The sequence below is a fragment of the Leucopleurus acutus genome, assembly GCF_964270905.1.
Source record: "Leucopleurus acutus genome assembly, chromosome: 20".
Classification (NCBI taxonomy): domain Eukaryota; kingdom Metazoa; phylum Chordata; class Mammalia; order Artiodactyla; family Delphinidae; genus Leucopleurus; species Leucopleurus acutus.
Window position 1 is genome coordinate 34,380,350 of NC_139162.1, and position 20,667 is coordinate 34,401,016.

At 50.8% G+C, this 20,667-nt stretch overlaps 1 protein-coding gene across 1 annotated transcript in view; it reads left to right on the forward strand.

Moving 5' to 3' along the window:
- The window catches only part of ZNF423 (zinc finger protein 423), a gene marked incomplete at its 3' end in the record, with an annotated part of 299,958 nt that overhangs the window by 196,054 nt on the left and 83,237 nt on the right, over positions 1-20,667 (forward strand). The window contains exon 5 of the mRNA XM_082861880.1: positions 3,515-3,599. Coding sequence (XP_082718006.1) covers positions 3,515-3,599 — 85 coding nt within the window. The remainder of the gene's footprint in view (positions 1-3,514; positions 3,600-20,667) is intronic.

A 20,667-nucleotide genomic window follows, 5' to 3' on the forward strand; every position in this document is an offset into this window, starting at 1 on the left:
TTTAGCCTCTTGACACTCCACTTTCTCCATCCCTAAAGTGGAGCTTGCAGAGTCATTGAGAAGAGATAGTGCCTGCACATAGAAGGCTCATAGTAGGTGCTCAGTAAATGGGAGTTGCGATCATGATACGGGAATTCAGCGGCAGTGGCTGTCTTTCCCCTCTTCTTCCCTTTCCCTCTCCACATCCTCAAGCATGTTCTCTTCCTGCCCCAGGACCCTCTGGGGTTGCTCGGGCCACGCTGGGGAAGGCAGCCCTGGCTTAGGTGCCAGGGTTCAGCTTTGGCTCTCCTGGGCTGGGCCCCGGGGGAAGCGCTTATGCAGAGGAGGTGCTTTGAATGCCAAGTTCTATTTTTCTGTGATTACGTCTCCTAGCGGGGGCTGAACCTGCAGAGGAGGATGGGGTCTTTGGGGGATAGCAAGAGGGAGACGGACCCAGAGGAGGTGTTGAGGGGAGGAGGGGGGGCAGCAGGAGGTAGACAGAGCGAGAGTCCTCGCCTGCTCTCCCCATGCTGTGTTGCACAGCCTGGCCTGGGCGCCTGCTCCTCCGGACCCTGGGCATCCCTGGTCTCACATGCAAGGCCCAAAGGGCCATCTTTGGGTGGGGGCATATGGGTATACATGTGCCTTAGTGGGTGTTGGTGCTGGTGAACCTGTGTGTGTGCAGGTGTGTGTACGCCTGACTGTGAAGGTGTGTGTGTATACCTGTGAGTCTACGTGTGTGTCCACAAGGGTCAGTGCACACCCTTGTGCCATAAGTCGCTTGTGCATCCGTGGGTGCATTGGGGAGTGATGGGTGTGATGGCTGTCAGGGTTCCAGGGAGAGAACTGAAAGCGTGTGTGTTACTGGGGATGCTCCTTGAACTTGTGGTCCATGAGGATGTCTCCACTTCTCTGGGGGTGTTGCACTTATGTGTCTGTGTTACAGGGAGCAGGTGGGTTGCTGTGTGTAGGGGTTGTGGGTGTGTGTGAGGGTCTTGCGTGTTGGTGGTGAGTTGGGGCGAGGTATGTAGGATGTTTGCAAGTCTGTGTGTATATCCTCACATGTGTCCATGCCTGCGCATACGTGCTCTGTGTGTGCGTGTGAACGCCCAGGCTCTTTGGTCAGCAGCTCCTGTGACCACTCCCCTGGGATTCCCCGGGAGCCTGTTGCCCCACGAGGCAGGGCCCGGTCCTCTTCCTTCCACTGAGGGGGGACGTTTGGGGGTACCCTGTCGTCCTGCCCAGGCAGGCTCCTGGTGACATATCTTTCAAGCACAGTGAACCTACTTCATTCATCTGCCCCGCGGAGGAATAGCACTTTGATCGTGAACTGCCCCCCGCACCGGTCTGGACAGCCGAGACTTCCAGCCAAGGAGGCGGGGGGCACAGTCTCCCTTGTCCAGCAGGCTCCTCTGGGCTTCCTCTGCGTGGAGCTTCCTGGGGCATGCTTCATTCTTGCCTTTACTTACTTCACTCATTCATTCATTCAGTCATCCATTTAAGCATCGAGGACTCTTATACTTGCCAGGCAGAGTGGGTGAGGGACACATGTGAGAGGGAATGAATGATTTTGATGGTGGAGAAACCCAGGGTCCTTCCTCTCCATGAGCACAGACGAGGAGTTGAGCCGAGGTGGGTGCTTTGGGACTGTGCCCTTCAGAACACTTCAGTCCCTGCTGTCTCTTCTGGCCTGAAATCTCCTCTGCCTGTTGTGAGGCTCCCCTGTTCTGTCCCCACCAGACTCACCCATTACTCCCGGGTGTTTCCGTGCCGAATGCTTGCTTCCGGGCCCAACGCTGTGGCTGCTCTGAGGACATACTGAACGCCCAGGTCTCCCGAAGCACTGGGAGCAAGGCCCTCTGGTCTTATCAGCACGGGTCCTGGAGCCCCAGCGGGGACCCTGCCTGGAGCCCGGAGCTCCCAGCACCAGCTGGTCCAGTTGTTTCTCCATTCCTTTATTCAACAGTCTCTCGGCAGCAGTAGGAATCATGATGAAAGTTCAGTGCTTATTAGGCACTCGCTCTGCGCTGGGCCCTGTGTTGGGTGGTGGGGATCCAGGATCCCTAGTCACCGTGGGATGACTTCTCTTTGTCCCTTCTGCCCTCATAGAGGGCGTGGCACATGTTATTTCGCAACTTTGCTCATTTGTTCCACAAATGCTTCCTAAGCACGCAGCCCTTTCTGGGACCCCGCAGGTGGACAGAGTGCGTCCTGGCCCTCTGGGTGCGCACACTGCAGTGCGAGCAAACAAATCAATTGGCCACGACAAAATCGTATGCGGAGCAGCTAGGTGCTTTCAGCATAAGCTCAGGGGCCTGGGCAGATCCTAAACTCACTCTGGGGTGGGAAGAAAAGGCTTCTCAGAAGAGGTGCGATTTGAACAGAGTCCTCAAGGAAGGAGAGGGTGTTCCAGGTGGAGGAAACAGCATAGGCCCGGAGGTGAGGCCAGGCCCTTCAGAAGAACTGCAGCTTCGGGTGGGGCTGAGGTGGGGCTGCGACAGCTGAGCCCTCTGGTGGTTCGTCCTGGCTGCATCGTTGAGGGTTGGGTCTCAGTGCTCAGCCAGGAAATCCAGAGTCTTGCCCTCTTTTCCAGAGGTCGAGGGAGGCCCCATCATCCCAGGACCCAAAGTAGTCTTCAGAAAACTTGGATACTTTGATTCCCATACCACCCCTCCCTCTTCCTAAAAACGCACGGCCACAGCCCTGCCCCCACTCAGGCAACACACCTCTGTCCACGGTGGGCTGGTTTCACACTGAAGCTCCACTCTTTGGAACCAGTCTTCGAGAAGCTTTGAAACTTCTCATGTACTCCATTTTTCTGCCCCCTCCCCACAAAAGCCGTTGGTAATAGCTCCCCGTGTGTGGAAGCCAGCTGTAGGATCACCCGGGGCCTTGTGTGTCTAGGGCAGATGAGGAATTCTTCATTCACCCCTGAGTGTCAGAGCTGATGGAAGCAGTCTCCCCTGCTTGGCCACTCGGTTCTTAGGGTAGGTAAATAGATGAGAGAGGAGTTGGATGGGTGCAAAGAGAGATGAATGGATGGGTGGATGGGTGGATGGATGGATGGGTGGCTAGATGAATGAATGGGTGTGTGTGTGTGTGTGTGTTTAGACGGATGGGTGGGTAGACAGGGGGTAGGTAGACAGTGATGGGTAGACAGATGGACGAACAGACGGATGGATGAGTGGATGCAGCAGGCATAGATGGGTGGAAGATGGGTAGACGGATTTGAGCATACCCCAAGCAGAACAGCCTGCCTCAGCTTCCTTTCTGTGGTTCTGCTGTGTGCCCTCACCTTGGGATGGGGCAGGGTCGAGCAGAGGAGCAGCTCCCTTGCAGTGGAGCCTGTCCCCACGTCCCCAGGCTGAATCTGAGCTGGATGCAGAGGCAGGTGGGGAGAGAATGGCCTGGAGAGAACTGGGAGTGGATCAGAGCCATTCTGGGAAGTCTTGAGCCATGGCCTCCAGGAACTTTTGCTTTCTGCTCTGTTCTGCACCCTGGCTGTCTAATTCCTTTCCTTTTGGTTTCCAAACAGAAGAAGACGTACCAGTGCATCAAGTGTCAGATGACCTTCGAGAACGAGAGAGAGATCCAAATCCACGTTGCCAACCACATGATAGGTAAGCACGCGTCTCCTCCCACCTGTGCTGCGGCCGCTCCTCGGGGTTGAAATGTTTGGTTCCAATCATCATTTCACTGGCTTGTAGTTCAAAGGATAGAGTCACTGCTGCTGTTTCTGCGACATTTCAAATGGGACTAAAAACTTCAGAACTGGAGCACTTTCTCCACCCGAACCTTCTTTTCGCGCGGCTCCACTCCCATTGCAGTCCAACTTTTGAGTCTCTTCCACTTCCCAGCATAAATTTCCCTCCATTTCTGAAATGAAGTGCTTTCCAGTTGTCAAGCACTCAGGGGCAATTACGCTTCAATTTCGTATGTCATGGCATCAAATAGATTTAACTGCTCACGTTTCCCCACGAAACGTGGGGAATTCCTCAGGCACATTGTCAAAACAGAATGCTTACAGGGTTATTCCGCTGCTTTTCCCATTCCTCTTCAAGCGGTCTTGGACTTTGGGAAATTCAGCCTTTAAAGAAGGGAGCTTTCCAAGTCCCATCGTGTTCCCACTTGGCCCGAGGGATGGAGGGAAGCCTTGAGGTCTTACTTGCCTTCTGTGGGTGGCTGTGGTCTCCCTGGCGGCTAGGGAGGCCCTTGCTATAAGAGAGGGCACAGCGGATTTCTGGTGGCATGGGGCTAGCCCAGGGGGTGGGTTTGGCAGTGAGGGCCTTGAGAACTTCTGGAATCTTGGTGCCCTGGGTCTTTGGCGGAAGCGTGATCACCTTCTCCAAGACTCCCGCAGTCTGAGTGATGAAAGATCAGGCCTGAGCATCCCGACCCTGACTTTCTCTCCATTTTTCTGCCTCTCACATGTTCTCATTAGAGTCTTAACAACAGCCGTGCCAACAGACTGCTGCTTTACAAAACCCTTGATCGCGTACATTAAAAAAAGGTCCACTTAAGCGTCCACCTCAGTGGATCCTCACGAACTGAGCACACTTGGGTAACCAGCACCCAGGTGAAGAAGCAGACCATTCCTGCATCCCAGAACCCCCCCTCGGCCCCCTCCAGCCCCTTCCCCCACCAACAGAAGGGCCTCAGCATCGTGACGCTAACACCATAGGTTACTTGTGGTGGTTTTGCGTTTTACGTAAATGAGATCACACCGTCTCTGCTCACTTGTGTCTGGTGCCTTTTGCTTGTTCATGTTAGCGCCTGTGGTTGGACATTGCCCCTTCTCACGGGTGTATGATATTCCATTGTGTGAACACATCACCATTTATCTGTTCTTGATACACATACTGATGGGCATCTGGGTAGTTTCCTTTGTGGAATTGTTTCAAATACTGTGCTGCTGTGACCATTCTTGTATGGGTCGTTGGTGGACGCTCACATGCGGTTTTAATGGGAATATCTCTCCGACTGAAATTGGTGGGTCATGATGTGAGTAGGCTCCCCTTCAGTAGATACAGATGAATACACTTCCAAAGTGGTCGGTTGTATGAAGTCTCCCTCCCACCTCAGCCTGTGAGAGTTGTTCCGCATCTGTGCCGTCATCCACACTGTACATGATAAGGCCCTTCTTCAGTGGAGCTGTGCTCAGGGTGGCTGCGGTCCCCTGGTCCCCGCCAGCTGCTGCTCAGTGAGTTTGGGTACCTAGCGTCCCAGTGACTCGGGGCCCTGAAGGCGCTGAGCACACAACTGGGTGCCTGGTGGGGCTCCCTCAATGACGAGGGGACATGAGAAGCACGGGAGGGGCAGGGGACCCTGGGAATTCAGCCCGGCAGGAAGGCTGGTGACTTTTTAGTTCCTTCTGTGTGAGAGGCCCCTGCTGAAGTAGAAGAAGGAAACTACTCTGTCCGTCACTGGCTGCTGAGCGCTTTCACGGCAGTGTCAGGGAGGTGAAGACGAAGATATCTAAAAATGTTTGCTTTTGTAGCAGGTGTTAATGTGCACTCTTGTTTGTATGTACCAAGGTCGAGAGGCTGACTAATTGGACCACGGTGAGTCAAAGGTGTTTCTCCCCGCCTCCTTTCTCCCTCCCACCTTTCCTTTTGCGCAGCACCTGGAAGCTGGGCGTCCACAGGTGGAAGGCGAGGGCTTGCTCTTAACTAGAGTGGTGGAATATGTGAAAGGAGGGTTTGATTGGCACTTGGGTCTCTGTGTGAGCAGAGGGCGGGGTCCTGCAAGAAGTCCCGGCTGGTGGCTGGAAAGGGCCCCTCACCAGGCTCGCTCGGCAGTGCCGTGAGGTGGCCTGTTCTCAGGATGTGCAGGGTGTGGGGACCTGGAGAGCAGGCAGCAAGGAGCTGTTGGTCTCAGAGCCTGAGCGTCCAGGGAAGACGTTTGTGCAGCTGCACGAGGTCTCACGTGCAGGCCCTTGGCTCATGGCCATGAGGCGCGGGCCAGGGACCTGCTGGAGCTGCACCTCTGCTGGCCGGGCTGTATCTCCCCTCACTCTGCCCTGCCCCCCTCACCTGCCCTTCCTTCCCTGACCTCATCACCTCCAGCAATCAAAGAACGTTGAGCATGTGCTGCATGCAGAGACCTGGGGTGGTCCCTGTGGGTGATAGAGGGTGAAGGGGACATGGCCCCTGCCCTCAGAGACCTCACAGCATCCCGCAGAAGACACCACAGCACCACTCTGTGCAGTGGAGGGAGGTCACACTGGGTGAGGATGCTAACAGCTGCCGTGGACTGAGCCCCACCACAGGCCGGGTACTTACGTAGCTTCTAGTTCTCCACCTCACAGAGGAGGTTTAATGACTTACCCAAGTTCTTCCAGCCAGGAAATAGCAGAGCCAGGGTCTGAATAAAAACCAGGCTCCCTCCACTGTGTGTGGCTCCCCTGCCAGGGCCTGTGGTGGGAGAGACCCAGCCCTACCCTCAGGGGTTTCCTGTCCACGGGGGAGGCTGGTGGGCATCCAGTAAGCACAGTGTAGTGAGGTTGATGCTTCCGGAACAGGGACTGCTGGATCCAAATAAGTCCATCAGGAAGGCCTGGGTATTGAAAGGTAAGGAGGCGTTTTCTCTGTGGTTTAGGGCCATCCCTGGCAAAGGGAGCAGCTTAGCAATGAAGGACAGTTGCTAGAGAACAGGGCCCTCGGAGAGCTGATTGTAAGGAAGAAGCAGGTCCTTGAAGGATGTGCTGTGGTTCGGCTGAGAAGGTGGGAAGCAGCATCTGTGGGGGGACTGTAGGGTGAGCAAAGCTCAGAGGCAGGGGCAGAGGAGGTGGCTGGGGAGTGGACGAGCCCGACTTGACTAGGGTGGAGGCATCGCACGTTGTAATGCCATGGGCAGTGAGGGTGGGGAGGTGGCTTGGGGCTGGACCATGGAGGGCCTTGAAGGCCAGGTTAAGGGATTCAGGTTTGGACTTGACCCTGTAGGCTGGGGTCCAAATCTGGGGGCCCCTTGGTGGGTGTTTTATTTGGTTTCCCAGGAGAAGTGGCAGGAGAAGAGAGGTGCCACCAGGAGAGGTGGCAGCCATGGCCCATATTCCCACACAGCACAGTTGATGGGAGCTGGGCAGCAGCTGGAACCACAGGCCCCACCAGTCCCTGTTGTGAGTTGGGGGGATGCTTTGCTCATTTGTGGCCCCTGCCTGGCCCCTGCGGGCACCTGAGTATACAACCTTGGGCTTACACACTAGGGAGCCATTGAAGGTTTTGGAGCAGAGTATGGCCTGGTTGTAGCTGGGTGCTTTGGGGAGATTAATCTGGGTGCAGTGTTGAGGGGGAAGAAAATGGGATGAGAGGGCACGGTATGGACAACTAAGTGGGAAGGTGTCAGAACAAGGTTTAATAGAAATCCTTGAAAAAGTAAGCCAACGAACAGAAAGCAATAGTTAAATTCAACAGAAGAAAAGTAATGGATCTGATGAAGATGATTATTGAATTTAAGATGTCTAGAGACTGGAACTTAATGGAATGATTCTAGGACAGATAATACTTGGGAGAAGTTAATATCTGATGGAATGTTTGCTTTGTTTATTGTCTGTATGCCTTTAAAAAATAAACTCGCTATGCAAAAAAAAAAAAGCAAAAAAAAACAGAGACCTGCCCCGTCTGGTCCAGAGGTGAGGGAATGAGGTAGGGAGGGAAGGGAGGAGGGAGGTGATGGAACTTATATTTGGCCTGTGCTGTGTGCCTATTGGCCCTGGTGGCTTGGGGAAGGTGGCGGGAGTGACTGTGGGAGGTGTGAATGGAAGAGAAGCAGGTGCGCGAGCTCTGGCTGGGGGCTGGCGCTGCAGCCCCGGTAGACACTGTCCAGTGTCCCTGTGGACAGCTTCCCCTGCCAAACGGCCCGAGCCCAGAGTGGCTGCCTGGAGCTGGCGGGGGTAAAAGCCCCCTTAGTGGCACCGAGGGTACTCGGCACATAGACGTGACGCCGTTCAGCTTGGTGGCGTTCTCATCAACTTGGGGCACCGGGGGTCTGAGGCAGGCCTCCCCAGGGACCTGGACTGTGGGAGCCCACCCCCGGGGGATGCTAAACTGACCTTTTTATAGCAGGGTGGGGGTGTGCCTCATCGTGGCTTTGCAGCCTCCAGACCCCGGGAGTTACGATGACTCAGGGACACGTCTCCTTGGAAACATTTTCCCAGCACCCCTCTCCTGGCTGCCGCTGGTGAGGGCGTGATTTGGAGCTGATCGAAAGGCAAGGGTCTTTTGAAACCTTTCAGTGGCGGGGTCTCCTTTGAAATCCCCCCTCCCCACAGACAATGAGGCCCCCCTTCTCTGGGCTTCCCCCAGCTTTTGAAATGGTTTTAGACACTCCCTCCCTGAGCAGGAACATCAAAAACTTGGAGCAGTCCACAGTTCTGTTCTGTGACCTCCTGCGGGGACGACCTGGCTCCACCCAGCTGCCCCTTCCTCACCTCCCCCTGCGCCCCTCTCCCCCGAGATCACCCCCGCCCCGACACCCTGGAAAATGGCTCTGCGGGAGGCCCCCGCCTTGGGCTCCCCGGGGCCTGCTGAGGGAGAGCTGAGGAAGGCTTGTGGGGGGCCTGGCCCAGAGACAGGGCCCCCCGATGGCTGGAAGATGAGCGTCTCCCCATGTGTGTTGGGCATGTTCTGTACAAGACGTGAACAGCCCCCCCCGGGCACTTGGGGCCTCAGGGCCCCGGGAAGCTAGTCCGCCTGCTCTCTCCTCATCTCCTCATCCGTTCGCAGACCTCTCCCCTCCCGGTCTCTGTCAGGCCGATGGCTGGACGAGGGGTCTGAGAACTTGTCCTTGAAATAATGAACTTGCTATGACCCAGGTTGGCCCCAAGGGAGTGACTCAGCCTCTGGGCCCTGGTGTCCTAACTCAGGGCTTCACAGGCCCCTGGGGGGAGCCCCGAGGAGGGGCAGAGCTGGGAAGGGACAGTCCTTGGGGGAACTTGTCAGGGACGTTTGCCCTCCGTGTCCTTGGAAAGTGGCTGTGGACCCTCTGGCAGGCAGCCAGGCCAGAGCTGGTCCCGTCCCGGTGGGGCATTAGTCATTCTGAAGATGTTATTTTCTTGGTCACGTCAGCCTCTTTCCCTGGGTGCCTCTTAAGGCCTGGGCTTTGCTGTCGGCAGTGAAGAAATGGGGGGCATTTGGAAGATCAGCCTCTCCCACCTCCTGCTCAGGCCTTTAAAATGCCCCCCATGCTAGGCGGGTGGTTCTTGTCTGTCTTCCTGATACTGTGGCAGGAGGGCCCTGGTCCACCTAGAGGGGAAGGGTCTGCTCAGGTGTGTGTGTGTGTGTGTGTGTGTGTGTGTGTGTGTGTGTGTGTGTGTGTTGGAGAGAGAGGGAGATTTTCTGCCTCCTAAGTCTTTAAGAAGCACATCCCAGGAGACATGTTGAAACCCACCTTTCAGACCAGGTACCCCCTCTTTCTGAGGCTGTTTCCACACCCAGGACCCTTGCTGAAGACCTGGCCTGCAGTATTTTTGGAGAGGAAGGAAGGTCTGGTGTGGAAATCAGTGTTTCGCCCTCACACCAGGGAAATCCAAAACCCTCAAATATGACTGAAGAGAAAAACACGTGAAAAGGAAAAGGAAAAGGAAAGGGAAAAAAAGGTTCCTGTGCCTTTCTGTTGGGAACACATCTTGCTGAGCAGGGCTGTGCTAGCTCTTTTGTGGTGCTTTTGATTCAGGTAACACCAGACACCCAAAACATCTGTCTAACCTTAATATGTGATAAAACTGTCTCCCTCTGCCCCCAGAGATCACGTTTCAAGTTCTGGGACTGTTCTGTGAGGATAACAAGCTTGTACAGAGAGCCTATCATCTAATTCTTTCTTCTTCCTCTCCCCCTCCCCTCTCTCCTCCTTCTCTTCCTCCTTCTTTATCCCCCAGGTAGGGCACAGTGACTTCCCTCCTTAACAGCCCCCATGGATGAGAGAACTCACTTTCCCTGACTTTGAATCTCATTGGTTGGTTTAAGGAGGCTGTTGATCAAGTACTTTGGTCTATGAAGAATCCATCATTTCTGGATTTTAAAATAGTGGAAATTTTCCCATTTTGATCGATTTCATCCTTTTTATAAGGCCCTCCATAGGTGGGTTTCTTTGAATAGTAACCTCAGCTCAGTAAACGTGATTGAGATCCTCAGTGAGGAACCGCTAGCCAAGTTGGGAAGGGGGTAACCTGAAAGGATAAGTTAATATCATGTCACTAAGTCTAAGATATAGAAGCTCAAAGGACAGGCATGTTGCCCAATCTGGGCATTCCAGGAAAGCTTTCAGGAGGAGGTGACACCTAATCAGGCTCCTAGAAGGTGGAAGGTAAGGTGGGAGGGGCCTTCCAGGCAGAGAAAATAGCATAATCCGGTTCATAGAGAAGAGGCCCATGTAGTTTGTGGGGAAATTGTAGACAATTCAGTATCACTACAGAATAAATTTTGAGGCAGGAGTTAGGTGGGTCACAGAAAAGGCTGCAGTAGAGTAGGTGAGAGAAGATGAGGATATTGGTTAGGAGGGTGTGGCTTGGAGAAACACTTGAGAGGCAAAACCAGCAGGATTTGGGAATTGAATGGAAATGGGAAGTAAGAGAAGTTAGGAATGACTCCAAGGTCCCAGGAGACCAGCTTCTGAGTGACAGGTAGAAGATGATACCATGCCTGAAGAAGAGCTGTTGGGGGTTAGCAAAGAAGGTGATGATTCCAGTAAGGATCGTTACCATCTAACAGGGCTTACTGAGTATCAGACCCTGTTGTCAATATCTACATGTGTTATCACATTTAACCCCGCGACAGCTTATGAGAGGGGCATTGTTATTCTCCCCATTTTGTACACGGGGAATTGAGGGGATGTGTCCAGTGTCAGTAAGTTGCAGGTGGGGGATTTGAACTCAGGCAGTGTGATTTCAGAGCCTGGAATCCTCTTAACTCCTACACCTGGAGGCCCATCACACTTAGTTAGCTCGAGTTTGTTGGCAATTTGGCCTTGCAGGAGCTGCCTGTGGCCTATCTGAATGTTGGTGTCTGGCCAGCAGTTGGCCGCATGGGTGGGGAGCTCAGGAGGAAGGCCTTGGCTGGAGGAGAGGTTTGAAGGCCTCAGCACAGATGGTGAGGCAGCTGGGAGAAGGGAGGGGCATGAGGAACGTGGGGTCATCTATACCCAGACAGCAAAGTGCTTCTGGGCAGCAGTGTGAGGGGCCACAGAGAGGCCCGTGGAGACAGGCTGAATGGGGTCTGCCGGACTGTCCTGAGGATGAGCATCGTCCGTGAAATCAGACGGAGGAACAAGTTGAGGAGAGGTGGGGAGACCAGCAGTGTAGACTTGAATTTCCAGGTTCCAGACTGGGAAGGAAGGGCAGAAAACAGGAGCCGAGGGGTCCAAGGGTCAGAGGAAGCTTTTGCATTTTGAAGAGGGAAAGACCAGAGTATGTTTCAAGGCTAAGAGGAGAGAGCCAGCAGGGAGCAGAGGAAGGATGGAGAGGAGATAGCGATGGAGCCAGTCCTGGAGGGTCAGGGCCTGGGGCCTCGGCACCATCTTGATGGGCCAGCCCGCAGGCACGGCCTTCTTCACGTGCTCTCCGTGCCGTGGACTTGGAGGCCCGTGTTGTTGAGTTGACTTTGTTGGATGCCCTTTACGGTCATTTGGCTGCTTGGGCGCAGCTGACATGTGAGCAGTTTCCCTTGCATCTGCTTCTGGCTGAGCCTCACTGGAGTGACGGCAGAAAACAAGGGCCCTGCAACCCCAGGGCTTGGCCTGCTCTGTCTTGAGCTCCTAGTAGGTGCCAGAGTCTCACACTGGGCTGTGGATGCCTGTCCAGGGCTCCCTTCCTCACGGGTCCCTGGGCTTTAGTGCAGAGGAAGTGGGAGGCCTCCTCTTCTGACTGCAGATCCCTGCCCTGAAGGAGTCGGGGTGTCCCTCACTGGCTGACCGGTCTCACAGATGCCCCACCGGGTGCAGTTTCCAGCCCATTTCCCTGGGGAAACCGAGGCAGGGAGCAGGGAAGTGATTCCCCAAAGACACGCTGTGAGTTGTGAGCCTGACTTGCAGTAAGAATCCAGGGCTGCTGACGGGAGTGTTTTCTAAACAAAGACGCTTTATTAGGAAGTGACTGATTTTAGTTTATCCAGAAGATCTTTATTAGGCACCAACAGTTTGCTCAATCTTTTGTAGATATGAATATTAATTAGAAACGTGCACATGTGCGCACACACACATAGAATGTAGAACTCTACAATGAATCAGAGTGGTTAAGAGCACTTCCAGCTCATGGTTAACTAAGTTATTTTGCCTTTTGTATGCTTCAGCTCCACATCTATAAAATGCCCTCATCTTACCACAGCTGTACTAACATAGCAGTTTAGGCAGGTCTCGTTCAGTGACACGTCAGGGATGCAACTCACACTGACTACAACATTCAAAAGAGAGTTATTGGCTAATGGAACTGAAAAGTCTGGGGATACATTAGGTAATGGCTTCAGGCATGGCTGGATCCAGGGGTTCTAAGAAAGTCATCACCAATCCATCTTTCTCCCACCTGTCAGCTCTGCTTTCTCTTTGTTGCCTTCATTCCCAGGTGGGATCCCCTGGTGCCAGTGACAGACAGCAGCTCCCCACTCAGTGGTCCCAGCAGAGAGGGGCATGTGCTTCTTCATCAGCAGAAGAGGTTTCAGGACCAAGGCTTACTGCCTCAGAAGCGTCCTAAAGCTGCCCAGGAGGCAGTCATTGTAGCCAGGGAGTTGGAGTGGGTTGACTGGTTGCGCTGGCACTACCCACCCTCCCTGGATGCTGAGGTGGGCCAGTATCTGCCCCTCGTCCCCCCACAGTGGGAATGGGGAGGGTGATCTTGAAAAGAGAAAGGGTATCTATTTTTCACAAGGAGGGGGCTGCACAAACAGTAGAGGGTCACCACCCCTACCTTTTGGGGGCTGTTTGAAGAATTAATGACTTAAAATATATGACAAGTGCCCAGCACATGTAAGTTCTTAGTAAGTGGTAGCTATTAATATTAATATTATTATTATTAGTCCCTGTGGCAGGGACTCATTAAAGATAATGACGCTGCTGCTAGAGCCCTTGTTTAGAGAGGACGAACTGAGCCCCTCTGTGACCACGCTGAGCCTACAGTCTCAGGTGCCAGTCCGTGGCAGCTCAGAGGTTGCTGCTGAGGGCTTCCTGGAGGATGAAGACTGGCCCTCTGCCTTTACCAAGTTCCAAGGAGCTGTGCCTGCAGGATAGCTCCAGAAGGGGTAGCTTTCATCAGACGGGTTTATTCATTCACTCCTTCATTCATTCAGCACTTTTTTTCTTTCCTGAACACCTACTCTGTGCCAGGTACTAGGCGTAGATGTTGCAGTAAGACAGACCAAGTGCCTGCAATCCCGGAGCTAGTGGGGATCAACTGTTAAACAAGAAAACAAATTAAAAATCCCGACTCTTGCAGAAAGTGATATGTTCTGTGAAGAAGAGAAGGGGCAACCACGTGTGTCCAGGAGCAGCGTAAAAACGTATGACCGGCAATGGCCTGGCTAGGAGGTGACTTTGGCTGAGAGCGAGGGCCCGGACTAGTTTTAGTTTTGATCAGATGCATGACTGCCCACCGACCTGGACACCTGAGCCTGCTGCTGTGCGTGCCCTTCCCCCATAGGAAGGGGAGATCCTAGACGGTGGTGACACATCACGGTGAGAGCAGCCCCGGGTGCCCAGGGGACAGCCTGGGGTTAATCGAGTGCTGCTTCTAGTGCCTAAAGGGGCCCCTCCCCAACCTCGGATGGTCTGTCAGCCTCCCTCCAGCCCGGATCAGCACTGGAGACTCAAGCATCCACTCTTTTGCCCTTTTTCTGGATTCTTTGTGGACCACCCACAAAGGATCCTTTCACCAGAGCTCCATAAACCCAGCAGCTTGGGAACCTCCCATGCTAGTGTCTGCCTTCCCCCTCTCTTAAGGCACTGCCCAGTCTGGGGCATCTTTGTGGTCCCCCGGCATCCCTTTGCCTGCTGTCTGGCCTCTCTCCTTAAGTCTTTCTTACTCCTCCCTGGGTCCACCCTCCCTCTTTCAGTCTACAGCCCCCAGCTGCCTCCAGATGCCTGTGTCCTGTACTTCCCTCCTAGGGTTTCCAGATTTAGCAAATAAAAATACAGGCCGGCTGGTTAAATTTGAATTCCAAATGAACAACAAATAATTTTTTAGTCTAAGTGTGTCTCCAATATTGTATGGGACATACTTAGGCTAAAAAGTTATGTGTTGCTTATCTGAAGTTCAGATTTAACCAGCTATCCTGTATTTAATCTGGCAACCCCATGTCCTTTCCCTCACAGTTTCTATGCCTCAAGCCAGAGAGCTTGGGGAAGCACAGCGGTGCTCCCACCCCACCTTCTTTTAAAGCTTTTTATGGTCCTCTTTTCATCCTTATAAAATTATTAACTATAAAAAATTAAACTTTTAATTTTGAGATAACTGGAGATTCAGTTTCCTCTAACCGTAACAATTTGTAAAATGAGAAGTACAGTATCACAGCTAAGATATTGACACCCATACACTTCCAGCTACAGAACATTCCCATCACGCAAGAATCCTTCATGCTTTCCTTTTAAAGCCATAGCCACTTGCATCCTGCCCCCGCTCCTTCCTTAACCTCTGGAAATCACTAATCTGTTCTCCATTTCCATATTTCTGTCATTTCAAGAATGTTATATAAATGGAATCATATGTAAGTCTACATGATCTTTGGGATAAATTCCAGGAGTACAGTTGCTGGGCCTATAGCACTTGGATGTATGACTTTTTAAGAACTGCCAAACTTTTCTAGAGTAGCTGTGCCATTTTACGTTGCCACCAGCAAGTTTCTCCACATCCTCACCAGCGTTCGGTTTGTCACTATTTCTAATTTTTACCAATCTCATAGGTAGGTGGTGATATCGTATTGTGGTTTTAATGTGTATTTCCCTAATGGCTCATGATGTTAAACATTTTTTCATGGGCTTATTTGCCATCTGTTTATCCTTTTTTTTTTTTTTTTTGCGGGCCTCTCACTGCTGTTGCCTCTCCCGTTGTGGAGCACAGGCTCTGGACGCGCAGGCTCAGCGGCCATGGCTCACGGGCCCAGCTGCTCCGCGGCACGTGGGATCCTCCCGGACCGGGGCACGAACCCGTGTCCCGTGCATCGGCAGACAGACTCTCAACCACTGCGCCACCAGGGAAGCCCTGTTTATCCTTTTTGATGAAAAGCATTTTTATATCTTTTGCCTATTTTCTAATTGGATTGTTTACTTTTTTGTGGTTGACTTTTGGAGTTCTTGTATATTCTAGATACTAGTCCTTTGTCAGATATGTGGTTTGCAGACGTTTCCTCTTGGTCTGTAGCTTGTCTTTTCATCTTCTTAAGTGGGTCTTTTGTAGAGTAAAAGTTTTAAAGTTTGATGAAGTCCAAATTATCAATTTTTCCTTTATGGCTCCAAGTCTTTGGTTTCCAGTTTAAGAACTCTATGCCTAATCCTAAATCCCAAAGATTTTTTCCTGTTTTTTTCAAATAAGTTTTATAATTTTACATTTAAGTCCATGATCCATTTTGAGTTAATTTTTATATAAATTTGGGTTGAGTACCACCCACCCCCATGTCCAGTTGCTCCTGGGCCATTTTTTGTAAAGACTATAATTCTTCCATTGACCTGTTAATTATCAGTTGGGCATATTTGTGAGGATCTGTTTCTGGGTTGCATTGCTCTATGTGTCTATTCCTCTGTCAATATGACACAGTCTTAATTGCTATAGCTGTTTAAGTCTTGAAATCGGACTGAATCCTCCTTTTTTATTGTTCTTTTTCAAAATTGTTTTATTATTTTTATTTTTATTTTTTGCGTTACGCGGGCCTCTCACTGTTGTGGCCTCTCCCGTTGCGGAGCACAGGCTCCTGACGCGCAGGCTCAGCGGCCATGACTCCGGGCCCAGCCGCTCTGCGGCGTGTGGGATATTCCCAGACCGGGGCACAAACCCGTGTCCCCTGCATCGGCAGGCGGACTCTCAACCACTGCACCACCAGGGAAGCCCTACAGTTGGTTTCTGAATGTTGATTTTGTACCCCTTGACTTTGCTCAACTCAATTGTAGGAGTTTTTTTGGTAGATTCCATGGGATCTTCTACACAGACAATCATGTCATCTGTGAACAGGAACAGTTTTGTTTATTCTTTTCCTATCTGTGTGCCTTTTGTTTCCTTCTTCTTGCTTTTTGCTCTGGTTAGAACTTCCAGCATTATGTTGAATAAGAGTGGTGAGAGTGGACATCCTTGACTTGTTTATGAACTTAGGGGCAAAGCATCAGTCTTTTACCATCATATATAATAACAGGTGTAGGTTTTTTTTTTTTGCGGTACGTGGGCCTCTCACTGTTGTGGCCTCTCCCTTTGCGGAGCACAGGCTCCGGACGCGCAGGCTCAGTGGCCATGGCTCACGGGCCCAGCTGCTCCCTGGCATGTGGGATCTTCCTGGACCGGGGCACGAACCCGTGTCCCCTGCATCGGCAGGCGGACTCTCAACCACTGCGCCACCAGGGAAGCCCGTAGGTTTTTTATAGATACTCTTTACCAGGTTAAGGAACTTCTCCTCTATTTCTGTTTTCCTAAGAGTTTTTATCATGAGTGGGTGTTGAATTTTGTCAATTTTTTTTTTTTTTAGAAGATGTTGGGGGTGGGAGTTTATTAATTAATTAATTTATTTTGCTGTGTTGGGTCTTCGTTTCTGTGCGAGGGCTTTCTCTAGTTATGGCAAGCGGGGGCCACTCTTCATCGCAGTGCGTGGGCCTCTCACTGTCGCGGCCTCTCTTGTTGCGGAGCACAGGCTCCAGATGCGCAGGCTCAGTAGTTGTGGCTCACGGGCCCAGCCGCTCCACGGCATGTGGGATCTTCCCAGACCAGGATTCGAACCCATGTCCCCTGCATTAGCAGGCAGACTCCCAACCACTGCGCCACCAGGGAAGCCCGAATTGTGTCAATTTTTTAAAAACTGCAGCTATTTATATGACCATGTGATTTTTCTTCTTTAGTCTGTTAATATAGTGGATTATACTGATTGATTTTTTTTTTTTTTTTTGGTGGTACGTGGCCTCTCACCGCTGTGGCCTCTCCCGCTGTGCAGCACAGGCTCCGGACGTGCAGGCTCAGTGGCCATGGCTCACGGGCCTAGCTGCTCTGTGGCATGTGGGATCTTCCTGGATCGGGGCACAAACCCGTGTCCCCTGCATTGGCAGGCGGACTCTCAACCACTGCGCCACTAGGGAAGCCCTATATTGTTATATTTTAAGTGAGTTCCTTGTAGATAGAATATAGGTGGGCTACTCCCTGTCCTCATTCTGTCAATATCTGTCTTTTTAATTTGTATATTTTGACCATTAATATTTAATGTAATTAATTGTATGTTAGAGCTTAAGTTTGCCATTTTATATTTGTTTTCTGTCAGTTTTCTCTGCTTTTCATTTCTGTTTTCTACTTCCTGCCTTCCTGTGGGTTACTTGAATATTTTCAAGAATTTCATTTTGGTTAACCTGTTGTGTTTCTTTTTGTACAACTTTTAAAATGATTACTTAGGCATTACATTATATAAACATAGCTTACCAAAGTCTTCTGGTGTCATCATTTTACCAGTTCAAGTGAACTGGTAAAGACAACCAGATTATAAACCGTATTTATAATCTAATTGTTTAGAACATTTCTCCTACAAATATTTAGAACCATATCAGATAGTGGTAAATTTTTGCTTCAACCATCAAACGTAATTTAGAAAACTCAAAAGAGGTAGAGAAATTATTGTATTTACCATAATTTTGTTTACTGTGTTTTCTTCCTACTTACAAGAATTCTTGTATCATTTCCTTTTCTATTTAGAGGAGTTCCTTTAGCTTTCTTTTTTTTTTTTTTTTTTTTTTTTTTTTTACAGTAGGCATTCTGGTGACAAATTCTCTTAGTTTTCTTCATCTGAGGATGTCTTGATTTCCCCTTCATCCCTGATTGGTAGTTTTGCTGGATATAAATTTTGTGTTGCCAGTTCTTTCCTTTCAGCACTTGAAAAATATTATACCACTTTCTTCTGGCTTCCATGGGTTTTGATGAGAAATCTGCTGTCATTTGAATTATTTTTCCACTGTGGTAAGGTGTCATTTTTCTTTCTCTGCTCTCAAATTTTTTCTTTTGTCTTTCTTTTCTTTTGAGTACTTTTTAAGATCACCCCCTTTCTCCTCTCCTTCTAGGACTCTGACCACATGAATGTTAAAGTCTCATCAATCTCTGAGGCTCTTTTCATTAAAAAAAAATCTATTTGCTTTCTTTTGTTATGTCTTCCAGTTTGCCAATTCTTACCTCTGTTTCCCTCCTCCCTTCTGATGTTGAGCCCATCATTGATCTTTTAAAAGTTTGTTTTTTTAATTTCTAAAATTTCCATTTAGTGCTTCTTTTTATCTTCTGTTTCTTTGCTGAGACTTTCTCTTTTTCCATTTGTTTCACACATGTTCATAATTGTTGGGAGTAGTCTATGATGGCTCCTTCAAATTCCTTGAGGGGTAACTGTAACTTCTCAGTCATCTCAGTTTTCATATGTATGGATTGTCTTTTTCCATTCAATTTGAGATCTTCCTGGTTCTTGGTGGGACAAATGATTTTTGATTGAGGTGGGAAGAATTCCAGGTTAGTCTCCCTACTAGGTCTCCACTGATACCTCGTTGAATAGTGGGAGGAGTGCCTCATTCCTGTCCCCCACCTGACTTTCCCTGACACCAGGAGAATGGGTAGGTGCACCTTGCTACTGCTGGGTTGGGGTGGAAGTTCAGGCTCTCCAGATGGTCTCTAGTGACACCATGAGGAGGGGCCATGTTACTGCCCAGCAAGTATGAAAGTCTGGCTCCCTACTAGGCTTTTTTGACACTCTATGGATATGGGGTATTGGATGCCTTGTTACAGCCTTAAGAGCATGGAAATCTAGGTGCCCTGCTCAGCCTTTGCTTGAATGGGTAGTGGGGAGGTAACACCTTTTCTATGGGTTCGGTTGGAGCAAGCTGTTATTGTCTACAAGTTTTCTGTCTTGCCAGGCTGTATACCTTTTCTGGTCCTTTAGCTAGAGAGCCCAGCCTTTTCTAGGGGCTTTTAAAATCTTATCTGTTGGCGTTTCCTGGTTGCCAACTGCTTGAGCTCCAATCTGAGATATATGAAGCAAAAGGAAAACCCAGGGTACTCACTACCATGTCGTTTGTTGGGTCCCAGTGTCCCTGGCTATTCTGCCTTCTTTTCTCCACCTTTCAGAATATTCTTATGTTTCTTTCATAATGTCCAGGGTTTTTATTTGTACTTAGCTGGAGGAATAGAGAAAATTATGTCCAGGGGAGAAATCTGGAAACTGAATAGGCAACTAAGCGTCTCGGGAACATTTGGAAAACATTGCTTTATTCCACAGCGACGTTTTTGCAAGGTTGCTGGGTCCCAGGGCTTGTGGGGAAATTGGAGCTTAGACTGGAGGTTTGTAGCTCAGACCTGGGCCAGGACCATTTTGAGGACCCTCCTCCTTCCCCTGCCTCCTCTTCTTTTGCAAGGAGAGAGAACAGTGGGCTGTGTGAGACCCTTGACTCACCGGTTGGTGGCAGTCATAAATCGAGCCCAGCAGCACCCAGTGTAAAGGTTGATACTAATGACACCTTGTTTCTGCATCCGTCCGGCTTTGCCTTTTGTTTTTTCCCCCAATGATCCTTGTCACCCTGATTTTATCTCCTTAGGAGGTGATGAAGAAAGCCGGGGTGGGGTCCTACCTGACATATCACCTAGGTGCACTGATGGTATGAACCAAAAGTTGGCAAATGTGGGCCAGTATTGGTGCTTGAGGGTTAGGGAGCGATGCAGCGATGCAGTGCTGGAGATGTGGGGTGGTAGAATGGTCTCAAATCCATGCAGCCGAGTGCTGGAAGCTGTCATGGGAATTGGGAGGGAGCAAACCAGGATTTGACTGGTCATCGGGTTGTCTTGTCCCTTCAAAGGAGGATAGCTCTTGCACAAACCTCACTTTTCCCACCTGGGCATTCTGAGCCCCCTCCCTAGTTGGCACCAGCAGAGTCTCAGGCAACTGTAGTGGAATTGTAGCACTTGGGTGGATACTGGAAAGTGGTGATGTTTCTGGGGCGGTGAGGCAAATAAAACCATGACAGATTGTTTTCAAAGCACCGAATGCAAAATTGTCAACACAAACATATTTCTGGACCGAACAGTCGAATGTGTGAATTAATTACGGACCTATTAAGAAGCAGAATTATTATTCATTTCAGGGACTGAAACAACCCTGCTGCCCAGCCCTTTCACTCTGGGAAGAGGATTCCATGGGCTGCTCCTTTTAAAGTTTTAGGGGCTGGTAGAAATGCAAGAGACTCTGTGGCACAAACCTGGCTTCCAGCAGCCACTTCAGTTTTCATGACCTGTCCCCAGGATCTTTTTGTTTTTTTTCGGTACGCGGTCCTCTCACTGCTGCGGCCTCTCCCGTTGCGGAGCACAGGCTCCGGACGCGCAGGCTCAGCGGCCATGGCTCACGGGCCCAGCCGCTCCGCGGCATGTGGGATCTTCCCGGACCGGGGCACGAACCCGTGTCTGCTGCATCGGCAGGCGGACTCCAACCGCTGCGCCACCAGGGAAGCCCTGTCCCCAGGATCTTGATCAGGGTTGGAGTCCCATCAAACGTTGACAAGCACTGT